The sequence below is a fragment of the Trachemys scripta genome, chromosome 1, assembly GCF_013100865.1.
Source record: "Trachemys scripta elegans isolate TJP31775 chromosome 1, CAS_Tse_1.0, whole genome shotgun sequence".
In the NCBI taxonomy this organism is placed as follows: Eukaryota; Metazoa; Chordata; order Testudines; family Emydidae; genus Trachemys; species Trachemys scripta.
In genome coordinates, this window is record NC_048298.1 from 300,849,030 (window position 1) to 300,862,830 (window position 13,801).

A 13,801-nucleotide genomic window follows, 5' to 3' on the forward strand; every position below is an offset into this window, starting at 1 on the left:
GAGGGGGCAGTCAGGGATCAGGGGGGATTGGATGGGGCATGGGAGTCCCGGGATCTTTCAGGGGGCAGGGGGTGGATAGGGGTCAGGGGACTGGGAGCAAGGAGAGTCCTGGGGGGCAGTTAGTGTGTGGGGGGTTTCTGGAGGGAGTGGTCAGGGGACAAGGAGCTGTGGGGGGTTGGATGAGTCAGAAATTCTGGGGGGGGCTGTCAGGAGGCAGGGGTGTGGAGAGAGGTTGGGGGAGGCAGGGAGCAGAGGCGTTGTATGGGTTGGGAGTTCTGGGGGTCCTGTCAGGGGGTGGGGAGCGGTTGGATAGGCGTGGGAGTCCTGGGGGTATGTCTGGGGGCAGGGGTGTGGATAATGGTCGGGGCAGTCAGGGGACAGGTAGGGGGTAGGGTCCTGGGGGGCAATCAGGGGACAAGGAGCAGGGAGGCTTAGGTAGGGGGTGGGATCCTGGGGGGCAGTTGGGGCAGGAGTCCCAGGAGGGGGTAGTCAGAGGACAAGGAGCAGGGGGGTTGGGGATTCTGAGGGGGGAAGTCAGGGGGCGGGAAGTAGGAGGGAGTGGATGGGGGCGGGTGGGGGCAGGACTAGGGCAGGGCGGGGCTCCCTGGGTGCACACCCTAATGAAATGGGCTGCGCACGCCTATGCCTGATAGTCTATGATTCTATGGGGGGGCCGGAACTTCCTCTTCCCCTGCAGAGGCCGCTCCTGGGGCCAGTCAGACCCATCTCTGGGAACCTCCTCCCGGCTACAGGAAGCTCTGTGACTGCACTGCCTTCAAAGCTGGGCTCCCAGCCAGCAGCTGCGAAGCTTCCTGCAGCCAGGAAAGTTCCTGGAGGTGATCTGACCCCCCTGGGAGCAACCCTGGCAGGGGAAGAGGAAGTCCCGTCCCTCCCCAGCCTACTGGAACTAGCAGCTGGAGCTCGGTGCATGGCAGAATCCCCCCGCCCCTACAATAGCCAGATTTCATGGAGGAGATCAGATTTCATGGTCCATGAGGCATTTTTCATGACATGAATTTGGTAGGGCCCTAATTATGATGCAGCACTTAAATACTATAGTGATGGGTGCTACAGAAAACTCTCTAACAGTAAAATAGATGATCACTTCTCAGTCAGGCTCAACTATGACACTCATCATTTGGTCCCTTTTCCCTCATTACTATTTGTCTTCTCTATTTAGACTGACTTCAGTAAAGGGAAGTGTCTTCCTGTACGACTGTACGGCACCTAACATAATGGAGCTCCTTCCTGACTGGGCCTGTAGGTGCTACCACAATACAAAATATTTAATAACCACCGTAAGTGTTTGTCTGTCTTTTTGATACAAAAGTCTTTCACTGCTTAGACACCATTGTGATGGTGATGCAACAAAAGTCATAAACGCAAAGAGAAAAAAAACCACCTTGTAATCAGTCAAGATTAAATTAACACAAACTATCAAATTGTTTAATTCCATTCTAGATTTCCCCTGCCTTCTAACATTTGAAGTGTGCATCTCTAAGTTGTCCTTGTCAATGGCAGAAGTTGTCCTTGTAAATTAAACTGATATTTTCCTCAGGGATAAATCTGAACTTCTCAGTTCCTCTGGGTTTGAAAAGCAGCTCACTAAACTTTTGCTGCCCATTGGTGTTTCTGTTCTGTTGCTCTGCACAGGATGGGAAATACACCGAGGATGTTGGCCCTGATCCTGCTTCCACTTGTCAATTAGAATATGGGGTGCTGTGGAAAAGCAGGACCACACCCACTGTACTCGGAAATCATTTGGAATCATTGATAGCTTCAAAATTTTTAGCACTTTTTTTTCTAATTAACTTTTTGAAATAAAATATTATAACAAATACCTAGTGATATTTAATACAATCCATGAAGATTTAGATATGGTACATGAGCTAATACATTTTTGTCTCCAGTTTCCAGGATTTAGATAAAGAAAGTGAAGAAGTAATTTTGAGGAGGCTGATAATAAGCAAATTGGACAATGTTAGCTACCACAGTGATACGCACGTGATAAATGACTAAAATAGAGACAAGGGCTCTAATCCTTCAGTCACATTCATGTGGGTGGACCCCGTGTCTGTGCAAAGTCCTCCACAGATCAAACTGCAGGATCAGGTTTATAGTGATAGATCAGATAGAGGTCCAGAAATGTTGAACTCTTAAAAAACACTCTCACAAGAGCTTTGGGGAAATCCAGATCCAGATATTGATCCAAACTCTGAAGGTCAGATCCATTGCTAAAACAAACCAGATAATCCCTCCTTCTGTGGCAGCAATAGGGGTTTATGTGACAGCCAAAAAACAACAGTTGGGGGTGGGGTGTGGGGTGGTGTATTTGAATAGTACAATAATAGAAGGAAAATAAATGGGTTATACTATGAATAGCAATTTTCCACAGCACATTACCTAACTAATTTGAATAGTTTGGCAAGTTTTCAGAATGCTGTCATAGAAAACTACTCTATTTGCAGTACAATTTTCCTTTGTCATTATTTATTTTATTTTATTGTATTATTTTTGTTTAAAGAAAGCAAAGGGCCACTGAAGAAACTTAGACTTCATTTAAATTTTGATTTAGGCCCAAATTTTCAAAAGTGATTGATGATTTTAGGGTACATTCATTTTGGGGGCCCCCAACCTGAGACACCCTAAAAGGACCAGCTCATCAGAGGGCAAGTGCTCAGCCCTTTATGCAAATCAGGGCCCTTTAAGCTGTTTCAAGCTGGGCACCCAAAAATTAAGGCATTGAAAATGATTAGTCACTTTTGGAAATGTAGGCCTTTGTAAAACCCGGCAGCTGAACAAAGCCAACAGAAATGTTCCTGTGATTTCTTTTACAATTCTAACAGAAACAATTGTTTTTAACCAGCTCTCCCTCTGCCATGGTGCCACAGCTGCAACCAGCGAGGTGCTTAAACTGGAGCCCCCTTGGTATAAATAAGAGGGGGCTGCTGGCGTGGCTTTCTTCATGAAGATCCCCTTCCCTTTAGAACTCACTCCCTGACTCCACATGATCCAAAACAGCTTGAATGCTCATCTTTTAACCCTGGCATCTGAAGAAGGGACACATGCTCTTTTGTTTATTAATTTAGAGTTATAAAACATAATGTTCTCCTTGAACTCTTCTTAATCCAAATACAGTAGCACTGAGAAGCTGAAAGCGAAACTAACTTCAGTGATTTTAAAGGTCTGACCTGAAAAGTCAAAGGGCCTGATCCAAAGCCCACTGAAGTCAATGGGCTCATGATTTCAATGGTGTTTGTCTCAGGCCCAAAGGGACAGATTTACGGCACCTATCTGCCTCTTTAGGTGCCTAAATACATGTGTAAATCTGGCCCAAAGAGCATAATTAGTAAGAAGTACTCTGGATTTTTAAAAAATATTTTAGCTGTAAAGAATCTAAGGTTTTATTGGTAACACTAGTAAAGAAATGTGTGTTTGTTTACAACATTAATTTTTAAGTTGACAGTGTTGCTATAGCTATCTGAAGGTTATTTCTAAAGATCATCTCTTTCCCAGTTATCTACAGAAATAACTTAGGAAATGTAACACTTCTGCACATCAGTGACCTTAGATATCAAGTGGTGTACTGTTACTGTTGGTGATTGTATTACATGAGGTTTTTGGTCACTATATTTGTTTTCTTTTTTTTTAAATGTAAAAATAATAAAGATTTTTTAAAATGATCCTTGTACCCTTAAACATTGAATAGCAATGACTCTGTTTTGGAAGACAGATGGTTTTACTTTACTCCAGGGAGAACATAAGACTGTTCACTTCATGCTTTGCTATGATGAAACCTCCTGCACTCATTGCCTGATTAATGAGACTTGGACACAATCGATCTTCTTTTAACAATAGTGGGTCTCAGATGTTTGTCTATTAACAAGAGCTGCAAATTCGACAAGTTTAAATCTTCCCTCAAAAGAGTGCTCTGGCGGTTTATAAATACCTGGTGAATGGAGCTTGGTGGCTGATACTGCTAATCTCTTAGGGGATGACACTGTGGGTTTATTTGCATCTTGATCTTTTTGTACTTCTTTCTTCAAACCTGCTTTAAAAAAGAAACCCAATCTTTATTTGATTTGCCATCACACAAAAGCATGCCTCTAAACAGTGTAACAGCATGGCAAAACACAAATATTTTTTCAATATACTTTGGGGCCAGATATTGAAAGCTTTGCATATGCCTATTGCATGCATGAAGATATCATGATGCTGTGTGCCAACTGGGTATTTCAGTGAGCACATGGCCAGTTAGACACTTAACTGACCGTGCACCTCTGCAAATATGGATCTCTGCACATGCAAATAGGGGTGAAATTCACCACACTAATGAGGGCCAGCACAAAGTCATGCACACTCTGGAGATCCTCTGGCCTTCTGCACGCGGTGTACATCACTCATGCACACACACATCCTTAAAAAATCTGGCACCTGATGTCTATTCTGGTTTACAGCACCATGTTATTTGTGAGATGCTTTTACCTGTTCTTACCAACAGGCATTTACTTTCTGAGTCCTGACAGGGTGAGCACACGGTTGTCTCACTCATCTAGCTGGGCACTTTGGTGCACAGTGAAGCGCTCTCCTGAAAGCTCAAGGCCATCTCTAAACTAAAGTTTCCCTTGTTATTGAACAGACTACTGGGGGGAAATTTCAAATACAAACACAGGTTTGAAATAAAGAGCCTCTGATCAGAGTATGAGTTGGGCCCTGCTATGGAATGCACTGTTGTGCCATGTGAACTGCACAAAATGAGCTCCAAAGCGGAGCTAAGAGCAAAGCCAGTATCATGATCAGTGGAACTGGAATCAGAGAGCTCATGTTCCCTGGAGGGTCTGTTATTGAGGGGAACCAGTGGAACTGGGAACACGGGGCAGTTAGGATGGAAGCAACTCAGCCGTAGGTACACAGAGTCCCCAGGGTTTAATAAAGTTTCACGTGTTCAATTTAAACTGCATTCAGCGTCACGCTTTGTGAGTGAAACATGGCGGCAGTGTCTGAGCTGTGAGTTCTCTGCAGTGCAGCAGCTGGCAGCATGAGCCATGGAACTCTGTCTGAAGGCGCCCGGAGCCCTGGATTTGGAATACACAAACCTACCCCAGGAATGGACCCAGTGGATGGAGGAGTTTGAGCGGTACACGGATCTGGCCATGCAGGAGGACACCAGCACAGAAGTAAAACTGTTACCTTACCTTACTGGGTACCAAGGCAGAAAGATCTGCAGCTCACCACTGCCTCAAGCATCACAGAACTCCTTGGAGCCCTAGGGAATGAGTACTCCCCAAAGTAGAACAAAACCGTGGAGCGGCACATGTTTTTCACTGGCGACCAATATAAAGTGGAGGGGATAGACCCCCATGCTGCAGCCTTACACACACTAGCTGCTACATGCAATTTTGGGGACTTGATAGACTCCTTGATTTGGGACTCCCTGATTTGGGACAGGACAGTTTGTGGCACTTGGGATCACCATGTGCAGTAGCAGCTGCTCCAGGAAGGCAATCTCACATTAGGTGCTTAGCCATGGGGCGTGCAGCGGATGCCTTGAGAGAAAGGATGAAAGCATGAGGAGGCACAACACCCTCAGAAGTACAGGCAGTGAGACAACAGCAAGGGAGAGCAGGTGGCCAGGGTTCCATACCTATAGTGATCTGCATGTACTATGGGAGACAACATGAGCAGCTAAAGGAGAAGTGCCCTGCACTAAGACAGCATTGCAAGGAATGTGGCAATTTGAACCACTTTAGTAGTTTGTGCAAGAGCAGAGGAAAGTCCCAGAAAGATTCAGTCAGATCTGTACCAGAGGGGGATGGCATGTCAGATGTCAGCTTTATTGTCCTTGAGTCCAAGAGCATATCAGATTCAGGCTGTCATGACAGGAAAGCAACAAGAGACAATACCAACCTCCATGCATGCAACGTTAACAGGAAAATGCCCTATGTGATTTCAGCTGGATAGTAGGGCCTCCTGCAATGTGATTCCTCAGGGTGAATTGGCTCAAACACTCCTATTACACTGGTCTACAATTTTTGAGAAGTCGTCTGCTTCAGAGATAAAATGTGCTATTTATTATGTATTTTGATGTTCTGAATTCAAATATGACAATTAAAACAACTGATTGGCTACTGTTTCTAAGATATTTAAGTTTTTACATTTTATGTCTATGTATATTGTGTAGATAGTAGAGTTTTAATCACAAATTGTAAACCTAGGTTTTTTCATGTGTTTATGGTTGCTTTACATGATAATATTTCACCTGTCCTGTTTATGTAACACTTTAAAAATCAGCAAAAGGGTTATATAAATAAAATTTATTATGAAACAAAAGGCAAAAAACTATTATGTACATAGTTTAGTCCTATTTAGTGTCTACTCGGCGCTTCTTGGCTTGTCTCTTGTATTCATTAAATGGAGCATCTCTTGTCACTGTCCAGCAATAGTTTGCAAGCATTGATGGGCTCCATTTGCCCTGATAGCGTTTCTCCATTGTTGCAATATCCTGGTGAAATCGCTCGCCGTGCTCATCGCTCACTGCTCCGCAGTTCGGTGGAAAAAAATCTAGATGAGAGTGCAAAAAATGTATCTTTAGTGACATGTTGCAACCAAAGCTTTTGTATGCCTTGAGGAGGTTTTCCACCAACAACCTGTAGTTGTCTGCCTTGTTGTTTCTGAGAAAATTTATTGCCACTAACTGGAAGGCTTTCCATGCCGTCTTTTCCTTGCCACGCAGTGCATGGTCAAATGCATCATCTCGAAGAAATTCACGAATCTGAGGACCAACAAAGACACCTTCCTTTATCTTAGCTTCACTTAACCTTGGAAATTTTCCACGGAGGTACTTGAAAGCTGCTTGTGTTTTGTCAATGGCCTTGACAAAGTTCTTCATCAGACCCAGCTTGATGTGTAAGGGTGGTAACAAAATTTTCCTGGATTCAACAAGTAGTGGATGCTGAACGCTTTTCCTCCCAGGCTCCAATGACTGTCGGAGTGGCCAATCTTTCTTGATGTAGTGGGAATCTCTTGCACGACTATCCCATTCACAGAGAAAACAGCAGTACTTTGTGTATCCAGTCTGCAGACCAAGCAAGAGAGCAACAACCTTCAAATCGCCACAAAGCTGCCACTGATGTTGGTCATAGTTTATGTACCTCAAAAGTTGTTTCATGTTGTCATAGGTTTCCTTCATATGGACTGCATGACCAACTGGAATTGATGGCAAAACATTGCCATTATGCAGTAAAACAGTTTTAAGACTCGTCTTCGATGAATCAATGAACAGTCTCCACTCATCTGGATTGTGAACGATATTGAGGGCTGCCATCACACCATCAATGTTGTTGCAGGCTACAAGATCACCTTCCATGAAGAAGAATGGGACAAGATCCTTTTGACGGTCACGGAACATGGAAACCCTAACATCACCTGCCAGGAGATTCCACTGCTGTAGTCTGAAGCCCAACAGCTCTGCCTTACTCTTGGGTAGTTCCAAATCCCTGACAAGGTCATTCAGTTCACCTTGTGTTACGAGGTGTGGTTCAGAGGAGGAGGATGGGAGAAAATGTGGGTCCTTTGACATTGATGGTTCAGGACCAGAAGTTTCATCCTCTTCCTCGTCTGACTCAGTGAGAATGATTCTGGTGCATCAGGAACCGGCAGTCCTTCTCCGTGGGGTACTGGGCGTATAGCTGATGGAATGTTTGGATAATGCACAGTCCACTTTTTCTTCTTTGACACACCTTTCCCAACTGGCGGCACCATGCAGAAGTAACAATTGCTGGTATGATCTGTTGGCTCTCTCCAAATCATTGGCACTGCAAAAGGCATAGATTTTCTTTTCCTGTTCAACCACTGGCGAAGATTTGTTGCACAAGTGTTGCAGCATATGTGTGGGGCCCACCTCTTGTCCTGATCTCCAATTTTGCAGCCAAAATAAAGGTGATAGGCTTTCTTAACCATAGTGGTTATATTGCGCTTTTGTGATGCAAAAGTCACTTCACCACAAACATAGCAGAAGTTATCTGCACTGTTCACACAAGTATGAAGCATCTCTGCTCACTTTGGCTAAACAGAAATGTGTCCCTTTGCAAAATCAAACACTGACAAATAAGAGAGCACGACACTGTATGATTTCTAGAGCTGATATAGGGCAATTTGTTCAGCGGAGTGATGTAAGTTTCGTTATGATTGCATCATCCATGACTTCTAGGAATAACATGATGCAATTCATATCATGTATGATGCAATACCAGCTTCAGATTGCATCCTTCATTGTTTTGCCTAAAAAGCAAGTACTGTCCAAACCCAGTTATAGATTTATTCATAGATCCAGTCAAAGATGTATTTTAGTCATTTCTGGTTTAAATTGAGATCCCTTCCCTTTATAACTCACTTATCCTCCGCCATTCCCAAGTCAAGGGTCATATATACTGACCCAATAGCATATCTTGAAAACTAGAGCCAATCAACAATTTTAAGCATCATTTTTGTTCTCAGTGACCCAGAATTAGTAAAGTTTGACTACATTTATTTCAGAAGCATTTTGGCAGTAGAGCAGTGTTACATGAGCAGGTGCACTCAAATAACGTACAATGAGAGCATAATGCAGCCCACAGGAAATTATGATCTCCTAGTAACTAACCCCAAAAAACACAGACCACACCAACTGCAATTTGTGGTGGTGGATGGTAAGCACTACAGACTCCTCTTACAGCCATACAAGACCTGGATCTGATATGGATGCAGCATCAGAATTGTATAGCTGCAGTGCAAGAAGCAAAAGGGGGAGTCCACTATCCACAGACCACAACTGACGACATCTTACCAGAACTTTCCAAAGCCAGAATTTTTATGGTCTGTGATGTGAGGGAATGGGTTTGAGTATATAAGCCTGGATTAAGAGTCCACCATGTTTATAACCTTTGCAACACCATTTGGTCGCTACAGATGGCTGAAAATGCTGCTGGGCATATGTCCAATACCAGAGGTGTACCAGAGAAGACTCGCCCAAAGATTGGCTGGGGTGAAAGTAATCGCAGATGATATCCTCATTATAGGTGAAGGGAGCAATGATACAGAAGCTGAACGAGACCATGACAGAAAACTACAAGCTTTTCTACAGCGATGTAGAAACTCAACCTAGAAAAAAAAACGCAACTGAAGCAGTATCCAGTGACACACACTGGACATCTGCTCACAGCAGAGGGACTGAAAGCAGATCCCAATCAGATCAAGGCAGTCAGAGACATGCCAACTCCAGCAGATGTGAAAGGGATACAGTGCTTCATAGGAATGATAAATGTTATGTCCAAGTTCTGTCCACAACTGGCTGCAGGAACAGAACCCATATGCCAGGTCACAAGGCAGGATGTTGAGTAGGACTGGACAGGTCCCCAACAGCAAGCATTTGACACGTTGAAATAAATGAATACAGATGCCCCTGTCTTGTAATACTACCTGTCAGGAGAGCCACGGACACTCCTGTGTGGTACATCAGAGAAAAGGCTGGATGTAGTGCTTTTTCCACAAACAGCCGTGTCATAAATCTATCCATGGCAAAGCACCCCCTTCATGAGCTACGGGGGAGCACACGTGTGCAGGTCCAGTTGCCCCCATCGCGGTGGACACTGCAGGGTGTATGAGTCTAGTGAGGTCACTGCTCAACCCTCTGGCTGAGACCTTCTCAATGTTTTTTCCCCCTCAGGTTCCCCCAGTCAGCAAACGAGGTTAAATAAAAGCATAAAGGAAAAGAAAGAAAACCTGTAGGCAGCTTCATCTTGAGGTTTGGTGGCCTGCAATGTGCAGGAGGTCAGACTAGATGATCACGATGGTCCCATCTGAGCTTAAAGTCTATGAGGATATTGGCCTCTCTTACTTCAGACAGTGCTGGCGGTATCCCAGTCCATCCCAGAGTCCTCTGGGTCTCTAGTACAAATCTCAGTCTCTTTCCCCTTCTTAGCCCAGGGGATCCGTTCTCCTTTTGGCACAAGCAGATGCTCTGTTGGCTATCAGCCCTCTCCTTGGGAGCTGGGGAGCTCAACTGCCTGTTCTCTTCCCAGGCTGGTGCAGGGTTTGTTTAATTCATCACAAGCCGGTCGCATATGCCAATAGAGCCTTGTCAGAAACTGAACAGGGGTACACCTAAATGGAAAAAGAGCTTCTGGGTGTTGTATTTGGAGTGGAGTGATTCTATCAGTACACCTATGGTCACTCAATAACAGTGCTGCAATAAGACCACAACCTCCTAGAGACAGTCATGGCAAAGCCTCTTCTTATGACTCCAAAGAGATTGCAGCATGTGTTGATGCATCTCCAGCACTACCAGTTAGAGAAAAGATATTATCCAGGATGATTACTGGTGTTAGCTGACACCCTTAGCAGGACATATATACCCAGCATCAGCCAGTTGGAGGAAAGGGATACAGTCCAGCATATTAATGGATTCAATCTCCCAGTTTCAACAGCAAAGCTGATGGAAATCAAAGAGGCTACAGCCATCCAACTAAGTCAGTCAAGACAGTGATACCAGCAGAGAGGCCAGAAGGCAAAAGCCACTACAAGAAGGAGCTGAGTGTGCAGGATGGAATCATATTTAGAGGACAGAGAGCAGTTGTTCCTGACCCATTACATGAGGATGTCATGCAAAAAAATACCTGCCTTACAGCTGGGCATTGGCAGGTTCTTAGATGGGCTCAAGTTAGTGTTTACTGGCCTGGAATGAATACACAATTCCACTCCTTGATAGAAGAGTATGACATCTGCCAGCTGTGTCATAGGCACCAGCAGAAAGAGACTCTTACCACATGAGCTGCCCACCCAACCATGGCAAAAGAGGGGAACAGACCTATTTACCTAACATGAAAAAGCAGTACTTAATTATAGTGGGCTACTATTCAAAGGTTTTGGAGGTCCATGTTCTGCCTGATACAAGAAGCAAGTCAGTGACTGGCAAACTGAAGGCCCACTTTGTGAGATATGGCATTCCAGACACTGTACTCACTGAAAACGGACCCCAGTTTGCCTCAGAAGAATTCACGGATTTTGCATGCAAATGGGAGTTTGACTACCACGCCTCCTCCACAGCATACTGCAAAGTATTGGTAAAGTGGAATCAGCTGTGAAAACAGCTAAGAGATGGTTACTCAAAGCTGTTTCTTCTGGTTCTGACCCCATGTTAGCATTCTTGGACCACATGAATATCCCATTCCAGGGGTGCCAAACCAGTCCAGCACAGGCACAGATGGGACAAAAGGACAGAGGATCAAAGCCCTGTTAACCAATGAAGGGACACCTGTTGCAGCCAGAAGGATGGTGATACCGCTAAGAGGAGATGGCCAACCAACAGAGAAAGCAGGCACTAGAGTATGACGGGTCAGCCAAGGACCTACTGGTCCTGGAGCCAGGCACTCCTGTGAGGATCCAGCCATTAGAGAGACACCAGAAGGAGTGAACTAAAGGAGTTGTGAGGGGCACAGTGACACCCAGATCATACAAGGTGACTTTATGCAAGGGGGACAAGTGATCCAAAGGAACAGGAGGCACTTGTGAGTCAAGCAGACACAACACCCAGAGAGAGCCTGTGGAGATACTGAGATCGTCACAGAATAGACACACAGAGACCCAGCGAGTGGCCAGCCCCACATGGAGGGAGGAGATGCTAGAGACAGTTTGGTAGACTCGGAGACAGGTGACAGGGAGATAGGGATAGGTCTATCCCAGTGTGCTTGCCTGTTGAGGAAACCAAACTATCTCAAAGACTGTAATCAGCTGAGTCTGTGGTTAAGATGAGACTCCAACATGACTACCTGCCTGCAACCTCTGGCTGAAGATACACAGGGGCAGGAGTCTGGGTGTGTATTTTGTTTTTATGTTTATATTAAAATTTTTGTAAAATAGGAAAGATGTATCCTGATCAGTGGAGCTGGAGGGCCAATGTTCCCTGGAGGGACTGTTACTGAGGTGACACCAGTGGAAGAAGGAAGGCAGGGAGTTAGGTTGGAAATAACTCAGCCACATGGACAGAGCAGTGCATGGGATCTAAGGGTACGTCTTCACTACCCGCCGAATCGGCAGGTAGCAATCGATCTATTCGGGATCGACTTATCGCGTCTTCACTAGATGCAATAAAATCGATCCCCGATGGCTCTTCCGTCGACTCCGGAAATCCACCGCAGCAAGAGGCGGAAGCGGAGTCGATGGCGGCGCGGCAGCGGTCGACTCGCTGCCGTCCTCACAGCCAGGTAAGTCAACCTAAAATACGCCACGTCAGCTACGCTATTCATGTAGCTGAAGTTGCATATCTTAGGTCGACCCCCCCCGTAGTGTAGACCTAGCCTAATACAGTTTCACGTGTTCGATTGAAACTACATTCAGATTCACACTTTGTGATGAAACAGAGCTGAGCCTATGAGGCAGGCTCCTCTGTGCCCAGTATAGCTCCTCAGCAAATTTGAAGGTCTACAGGTCTGCCAGGGAATGGGAAGAGTGGTGGAAGGAGGAAGAGGCTTCCCTCAGAATAGCTGATGCCATGATAGCAAGTGTAAATTAATGCCAACCAAATCAGTGCAAGACGTGATCTGGCAGCTCCAGGTGCCAAAGGAATCCATGCCATTATCTTTGCTGCCCATGAGGCTGAGCCAGCATATGGTTCTAGTGCACTGGCAGCCCAGCATGTGCCCACTCACCAACCCAACACTGGCTCTGTGGGTTCCACGCCTCCCCGTGCAGCCACTCACCCTGCCCCTCCACTGACAGTGATGCATTGGGAATTTCATTGGCTAGGAAGCCATGGAAACTCTGTATTAGCTTTTCCCCTTCCATTAATTTTTAAGGAGCAGGAAGTAACATGGCCTTTATTATTTCCTCCTCCAACCTGCAGTTTTTCAACAGCTGGTTCTTAAAAGCTCTTCAGTCCTCGAGGCTTCTCAGTCAGAGAGGGTAGATCTTGTATCCAGGAACTGCTTTCCCTCTTGGACGCTTATGTGACCACCGAAGCCTAGAGTTATCGCCTCTACCCACCATGATTGTTTCATTCACAAAGCATAAAGCCGAATGCATCTTAAGTTGAATCAGTAAAATGATATTAACCCCTGTGCGCTGCCCTGTCCATATGGCTGAGCTGCTTCCAGCCTAATGCCCTGTGTTTCCTGTTCTGCTGGTGTCCCCTCAATAATAGTCCCTCCAGAGAAGATGGGCCGTCCATCTCCAGTTCCACCGATCAACATACAGTACAATTAAAAGTCACCCTGAGAACAGTACTGTGCAGACATTGCTCTCCCGCTTTCCTTACCATGTGACAGTCACAGACACACAATATTCTACTCAGTCAATGATAAAAAGCTCTTTACGTGCATAAGTTATGAAGAATGAGAAAACAAAAGCTAAAAGCCAACCATTCAAATACATTTCCCATTTGTTTGCCTTTTTTATTTTTAGTACTTGCAGTTTTTTTAAATTGTAGTTCTCAGACTGTATAACAGCTATTGGAAATACAATGCAAACAAAAGGAACACAAAAATGGTTTCTGATAGAGGATAAACAATGTTCACATTATGAACTTCCACATCTTTCATATGTACATTCATATGTCTGCTAGACGAATGACAAATAGAACAATTACATTGCGCTGTGTACCCTGCAGGATATCTGAAGCAGAAAACAAAGCCACTGTTGGTACAATTTAAAAACATTTTGTAATTATCAGTTTCAGTGACTAGTCCCACGTCTGAGACCCTATTCCATTTTGCTTCATGCAATTCTGTGTGCTGCACACGGGGAGAGGACAGTAGAGTTTGGTAATCTT

General features: G+C 45.0%; 1 protein-coding gene across 4 annotated transcripts in view; it reads right to left on the reverse strand.

Annotated features, from left to right (window-relative positions):
- MTUS2 (microtubule associated scaffold protein 2) overlaps positions 1-13,801 on the reverse strand; it is a 491,119-nt gene that overhangs the window by 115,579 nt on the left and 361,739 nt on the right. For 3 of the 4 annotated variants that reach the window (XM_034758688.1, XM_034758687.1, XM_034758690.1), the window contains one exon: positions 3,950-4,051. In XM_034758688.1, the coding sequence (XP_034614579.1) occupies positions 3,950-4,051 (102 nt within the window). The remainder of the gene's footprint in view (positions 1-3,949; positions 4,052-13,801) is intronic. The other variant, XM_034758689.1, reaches the window with a different exon arrangement.